The following is a 7,339-nucleotide window of genomic DNA, read 5'->3' on the forward strand; positions in this document are numbered from 1 at the left end:
TAGCTGTTAAAATAACAATCGTAAATGTATCAAATAAAAAAGTTTGTGTTACGAAATAAAAACCAAGTTAACAAGAGTGCAGATGAGCGAAGAGGAAAACTGAAATACATCTTAGGGCACTGAGCTATTGACCTGTTAGATCACCCGAAATCACAACTGATGAATTGGTAGCACAACAAAAGGTCCGTTGTACGTTAGTAGGTTCGTCTTCTTACAATGGTGTGAGCTAAATTAGGCATATAAATCCTGTTTTATTGGATTTTTGATTGGGAGTGTAAGAAGGGAGAGTAATGCACGTGTTCGCATTGTTTAGCCTACTACTTCCCGGAAGTAATCTGACAATACCGCCTCTATCATCGCTTTGTTCTGCCATCGCCTGGTTTTTGTGCACGTGGGTGTTGCTATAGTACCTTGCTGTGTTTCTGGTGGTCACGTGGTGTTTTCTGAAGGTTCTGGTTGGTAGTTTGGCAACAATTACTGACTCCTTTTCTTGTTGAGCTAAACCAGTAGATGATAGATCAGATTGGGAGGAGGTAGCCAATACAAATGTCCTGCCTAGAATTCATTATTGAGGTATTGGATTCATGATGTTACAGCTTGCAGTGGTCATACTCATTTTCTTATCTTCTTATGAGAGAAAATCAATACAACAACATTACGTAATTCCTAACAAATTTATGGAAATTAAATATAATACGTGCTTAATGAGTTTCTAACAATTTGTCCTCACTTGATTACAGAAAACTATCAACCAGTTTTTAAGTCCTTCTGAGCTATAATGATATGTGGTGTATGGAGTTATAAACTGCTGAGAGTGGATCTTTCAAACCTACTCTATATTATTCTTTCTCCGTGTGTTTCTGCAGAAGGGCAGAATGTTCGACATCTACCATGAAACGTATTAATCTTCTCCTGGGGAAGCTATTAGTGTAAACTGGTTAGTAGCGTAAACTGACCAGAAGTAGAGGATTGGTCAATATTCATAAGGTGATTTGTAATTTCACCATATTATATCCCACTAACATGTTGACTGGAAGCCACAAGTTTACTTTCTATGGCAATCAAATCGGGTGTTCTCATTTGTCCAAGTAGGATCGAGCCCCTATCCACTATCCAGTGTCCACTGATGGTTTAACACGTTGATCTTCTATTACTGTTCCCCCCAAGTTGCGTCATGTGACATGTCTCGTTGGATCCTCTTTAAATACATTTATTCTTGAATTTTCCTTGAATAATGAGCGAGAAGCTGTTGTCAGTTTACGTGAAATTGCGGCGTTGCATAAGATAATCTCCTAATGAGATTTGAAGCACTGATGTTTTTGAATTTCAGTGCAACTGATAATTTTTAGTTTTCCTTAGCAAATGCTTCGAATCCATAAAATAATGAATTATGTCGATTGATTCGAAGTTTTAAAGGCTCTTTCCTAATGATTTTGATTTTTAAAGGTTTAGGCTCGCCAATGCATATACTTATGGGGATTATTCGTTAAGGGGAAAACAAAAAGCATTTATAAGAAGCTCGAGCAAGAAGGATCCTTCTTGCTCTAGTTAACGTTTAACTCAGTACACTCCACGGTATCGTGTATACTGTGCTCCCTCTACCTCCCTCCCTCCCTCCCTCCCTCCCTCCCTCCCTCCCTCCCTCCCTCCCTCCATCCCTCCCTCCCTCCCTCCCTCCCTCCCTCCCTCCCTCCCTCCCTCCCTCCCTCCCTCCCTCCCTCCCTCCCTCCCTCCCTCCCTCCCTCCCTCCCTCCCTCCCTCCCTCCCTCCCTCCCTCCCTCCCTCCCTCCCTCCCTCCCTCCCTCCCTCCCTCCCTCCCTCCCTCCCTCCCTCCCTCCCTCCCTCCCTCCCTCCCTCCCTCCCTCCCTCCCTCCCTCCCTCCCTCCCTCCCTCCCTCCCTCCCTCCCTCCCTCCCTCCCTCCCTCCCTCCCTCCCTCCCTCCCTCCCTCCCTCCCTCCCTCCCTCCCTCCCTCCCTCCCTCCCTCCCTCCCTCCCTCCCTCCCTCCCTCCCTCCCTCCCTCCCTCCCTCCCTCCCTCCCTCCCTCCCTCCCTCCCTCCCTCCCTCCCTCCCTCCCTCCCTCCCTCCCTCCCTCCCTCCCTCCCTCCCTCCCTCCCTCCCTCTCTCCCTCCCTCTCTCCCTCCCTCCCTCCCTCCTTCCCTCTCTCTCTCCCTCTCCCTCTCTCTCTTTTCACTTGACATCGTACTGTTATATACTTCACTGTGAATAGAGCTATGAAACATTCCAATTTTACCCAACTCTAATGAAAATTGCCCTACCACCGGCAGGCCCAGGGTCGCATAAACCGCAATTGATCGGATCCAATCTTATCAGCTGATTGTATAAGTTCACACTGGTTTTGCTATTAATAAACTGCTAACCTTACGGTACAGCCCAGCCTTTCTTGCCCTATAAATATAAATACTGTAAGAAAATAGTTTCCGATAGCGAGCGATATCGTATATTTTGTATTGTTTATGATCCCCTGAGCCAAACATCTTTCAATCCAATTGAGATATTGTTAGATATCAGACGACTTTCGGGGAGCTGATGCCCAGATATGTCAAGCACAACTAATACTCCGACCGTTATGCTATTACCGTCTGAAAGACTTGTGGTTGTCATCATTCTTGCCATACTTTCCCTTATCTGTATAGTTGGTGGGTATCTTCTCGGTTATAATTCAAACTTCGAATGGTTCAATCTTAAGTTTTACACGCTAATGGTTTACCAGAAATGTCATTTTCAAAATGACCCATATTCATTATTCGCCGATGGGTGAAATGCCTTGTCAAATACTTTGTCAAATTTCATGTCATAGTGGTTTTGCTGTCACTTGGTATCTTTTATTTCAGTCTCCAGTGTAATTTGAAGAGACTCAATTGAAGAATACAAATCATTTCATGCTTGGAATTTAGCAGGGTCATGATTATTACGGTCAAATTACGCACCTTCCTCGTTAGTTTCCTCGCCCACTATAAGTTTAACCCCCAGTATTACAAGTGTAGTTAATAACAATAGATAAGGATGCAGTGCAAATTACAACGTAAGATGACTTTACAAGTCACTGAAATGGCAGATCCGCTTATATAACCATAGCTGTGTTTATCAAATATTTTATTTCGGAAAGAACTCATAATAATAAAAGATTACATGTATGTAGTATGTACTTCTAAATACACATTAATAGTGTTTATAAACATTCTCAATGTTTATAACTACCTGTTTATAAATACCCAAGATCCCATTTACGCCCAGGGAACTTGTTGGTGATCCTCTCGTTCGCCCGAGTAAAGAAACTAAGAAGAGTGCACGGCAACCTGTTTATTATCAGTCTCGCAGCAGCGGATCTCATTGTTGGTACTCAGACCCTCCCCATTATAGCTGTCAATGTCTATTCAGCAGGTATCTTTAGTTTAACGCAAAACCCTCCAAAAATACGTGTGATCTTTGAAATAACTTCTAATTATTTGAAAGTCAAACGTTAAAACTTAAGGGAGAATCTTCTAATTCCCACATTGAATAATCGAGAACTAGAATATAACATTGGCATTAATGATTGGTAAATTAAATCTTCCTTCCGATAGGTGCGTACAAGTTTGGAGATATATGGTGCAACATATCAGCGTACCTGGACGATGTTGCTATAGTCGCCTCGGTCTGGATCCTTGGTGCTTGTTCCATTGACAGGCTGCTCTGTATTGTTAGACCTTTCCAGTGAGAATCTTCTTGGAAATATCTTTTTGAGATTTTTAACGAAATAGGTTTGATTTCAGTTTTCACCAACCATTTCGTGCCCTCATTTATTTCGTACATCTAATTTGGTCATAATGTAATTCCAGGTACAAGCGATTAGTGACTAAAAAGAGGGTGTTTGTTGTCACTCTTACTTTGTGGGTTTACGCTATACTTCTCTCTTCAGCTCCACTGCTTGGATGGAATGAATTCTGTTGGTTCCTTTCTTGTGATTTATTTCCGAGTATTAACGTTTTAAAACTTATGCCGTGCAGTTACAATTCACGTAAAAAGTTTGCTTTGGCTTTAGCTCTTCCCCTTTTAAAATGTTAAAAATAGTTTAAAGCAAAATTTCACGAAATTTGAAAAACATTTCCTTCATTAATTTCACTAAAATCACAGCATTTTCTACGTTTACTCTGTCATGCGCTATGAACCCTACAATGCACGGCTACCACAAGTACTACTTCCTGCTATTCCAGATAGGCTCCTTTCCTGTTCCGCTTGTAGTTGCTGGTACGTGATGTTTTTATAGTTTAATTCTAATCTTGTTATGATTATATCTCCCAGATCGTTATGAATAGAAAATATAGTGTCCTCAAATTCTCAATTCAATGAATTTTGATGAGTTTTATCATGTACATTTTCAGTCTGTAACTAAAGATATCTAATCATTATCAGGATACTCCTACACAAAGATATTCACAAAGTTGCTGGCAATGAAAAATAAGTAAGTCCCGAGTGAGGTGATACGACCCTGCAAGTGCCTCATCATAAAAACAAAGTTCAAGATATAATTGCTGTTTTTTGCGGTTGAATCAAATTTGTCGTCCTCTCTATAATAGTAACGGAAAGAAACTAAACATATTTGAATCCAAGTACCATGTTTCCAGAGTTAAGATAACACAGAATCAGAGGAACAAAGGGAAAAGAAGAATGAAGCCAAACCAAAAGGCAGCTATCACAGTGTTCGTTGCTTGCGGAGCATTCATGTTCTGTACTTTACCATCAACCTTGATAGGTCTGTAAAATATGCAGCCTCATATTATGTTAAACAGTGAAAATTAAACCACTTTAAACATGTACTCCCGTCTCCAACGGATGGTAGAACCACAAACGTACGCTCTCCTTTTATAAATAATACTATCTATTCTAGTTTATGTTCCATTCGGCGGAACCCTTCTTTCATTTTTGAACTACAGGTAACGCATTTTGGTTTGGTAAAGAATACGAGATTGATAGAAAGTTACTAATGGCCACTGCTTGGGTACTTTACTTCAACTCAGCTCTTAACCCTATCATATACGGCGTCTTCAACCCAGAATTTAGGTAACATTTAAATATGTTAATTTCAGCTTTATAATCTTATAAAGTTACAATTCTGTGGGATTTGTATAGACTTAAGTTACAGTTTTACCTTTTGAATGCATATTTCAAATTCATTCAAGGTCAGCATATAAAAGAATCATCACAAGAAGAAGTAGTATGGACGCGTCTAGCAGGTATGTTTCTAGTGCTGCACTCATTCTCATCCCCATTGTGACAAATACATTTTTATACCTCAAACAAGGTCTTTATTAACTTTGGTAGAATTACAGAAATGGTAACGTTTACTATTAAAAAACTTCATCTGTAGGACTGCAACAGTAATGGGTCAACTCAGTCCACTTCGACGATTGGAGAGACATCATAGCAATGCTGGTACAATTCGTCAGGTACATATCCTAATTTGGGATTTCCTTTTGAACAATTTATATTGACTCGCAATGAACACCGAGAATCGAAATAAACGTTTTTGAGTAAAAAGTTATTCTTATTGCAGATCTTGCATTTAATTTGTAATTGATTGTTAATATTATTCACAAACTTGAAACACACTATTTCTTTTCCAGCACGTAGAGAATACGATAAGGTTCAGAGAGAGTTTGAAAAGTACACGAGTGAGATCTCAGAGTTGCGTGTCAATGTGTACAGCTGACAACAAATACAGAAGCGTGTCTTTAATTACCCGTAATAATACTTTGAATACTTCTTTGATAGCCGTATATCATTATAAAATATTTCAGTTGGTGATTAATGTCACCAATTTAACATCTTAAATTAATTCCAAATGGAAACCATTCCGATCCAACATGACCCTTTTACTGCCAACTGCATCTGCATAATTGTATTATTATTTAGACCAAACTGTTTTAAACCCAATTAACACACAACCACTTTCTGCAGAGGCCAGATCGTCCAACCTTGCGTCTGTAAGTGAGAGTCCCCTGCGTGGAGACTTCACCCTGACAGCTCCTAGATCTTCTGTATCATCCGGACCGTCTGGCTCTTCAGCACCCAACGACTCTGTCTTCACCAGCACAGTCTTCTCTAACATCTTGGGGATGTCCTCTGTGGACAGTTCAACTTCAAGGCGTGGCTCCTTGAAAAATATGCCTGCTTAATGAGTTGCAGTAGAAGTAGATGTCTCTTTGAACACTGAACTTTCTTTTCAGGAAATGTGAAGGAGCGTGCATGACTACTTGATATGAAAGCTGTACGTGTAAGCATTTGTACTTTGGATTATTCGGAAAGCTGCAATGGCACAATTATGCGAATCCATTTAGGACAAGGCTTTGATTAAACAGTCATTTCCAGAAATCTGTTTTATTGAACATATAATTATGTTTCCCATTGTATTGCCAGTTGTCACTGCCTAATAGGTTGAACATATACTCACATTGGTTGAAGGGGTAAAACGGTCTGAATTCTGAGTATTTGGACTGAAAATTATATTCAAGCAATCAAACCTCTGGCCTCAAGACTTGACATTTTTATTGTCCCTAATTTTCTGATTTCAACCATATTGAACAAAGGAAAAGTGGTTAACATGTCTGTTTCAAGGTTAATGTTGGTTGTCATATTGCTAGCTATAAAAACCAGGTTTTGAACCATCAGCAAGTGATTTAGTGACAGAATTATAAATCTGTTTATGTGATTGGCGTATATTTTGAGATTGCTTGATTTAGTATGACGATTTTGACTTGGATTTGCTTTGAATTATACTTTTATTTTTATTAAATGCCTTTTATTGTCCATGTTATCTTTGACTAGATTTACAAATATTTTTTGAATCATGGTTACATGTCTTCAAAGAGTTTCAGGGGAATTCTAAAAAATTAAGCTAGTTTAGATTAAGTATTCGTGCGACAACTAGACTAAATCAGCAGACGTAGCTTTAATCCCTTCTCTGCTACAGACTGTGCCCTAATTCTTAGAACCGAACATCCCCGAACAAATTTCAATCAGAATATTGTATTTCATAATCTAGGATCTACATTGACAGGGAATGTCAAGGAGTTTTGATTTTAAATTAATGCGTCTGATTTAACAGAAAGCATATTATCTTCAGGAGGCAGAATTCATTTTACTCATTTTAATGTAACTCAGTTCTGATTCCATCTCCATAACTACGCGTCACAGTTTTCGTGTCGACTGATAATCTTTGGTAGTCATGACAATTCTCGCGAAATTTGTGTAATTATAGTTAATAGTACGTCACTACGTGGCAAAACGTGTGCCACCCCCGCTATATTTAGGGTTCTTTACCGATAGTTGAAATTCGAC

The 7,339-nt window shown here is 39.5% G+C and overlaps 1 protein-coding gene across 1 annotated transcript; it reads left to right on the forward strand.

Moving 5' to 3' along the window:
- Positions 1–3,241: 3,241 nt before the first annotated feature.
- LOC134818091 (5-hydroxytryptamine receptor 1-like) lies at positions 3,242–6,787 on the forward strand. The gene is made up of 11 exons (XM_063827509.1): positions 3,242–3,403; positions 3,586–3,715; positions 3,841–3,947; positions 4,136–4,249; positions 4,415–4,463; positions 4,627–4,754; positions 4,936–5,062; positions 5,182–5,235; positions 5,370–5,448; positions 5,626–5,743; positions 5,960–6,787. Exons 4-11 carry the CDS (start codon positions 4,165–4,167, stop codon positions 6,175–6,177), a joined length of 858 nt encoding a protein of 285 aa, XP_063683579.1. The 5' UTR covers positions 3,242–3,403; positions 3,586–3,715; positions 3,841–3,947; positions 4,136–4,164; the 3' UTR covers positions 6,178–6,787.
- Positions 6,788–7,339: the final 552 nt, after the last annotated feature.

This window comes from Bolinopsis microptera, chromosome 7 (genome assembly GCF_026151205.1).
Source record: "Bolinopsis microptera isolate Bmic1 chromosome 7, MBARI_Bmic_1.0, whole genome shotgun sequence".
Taxonomy (NCBI): domain Eukaryota; kingdom Metazoa; phylum Ctenophora; class Tentaculata; order Lobata; family Bolinopsidae; genus Bolinopsis; species Bolinopsis microptera.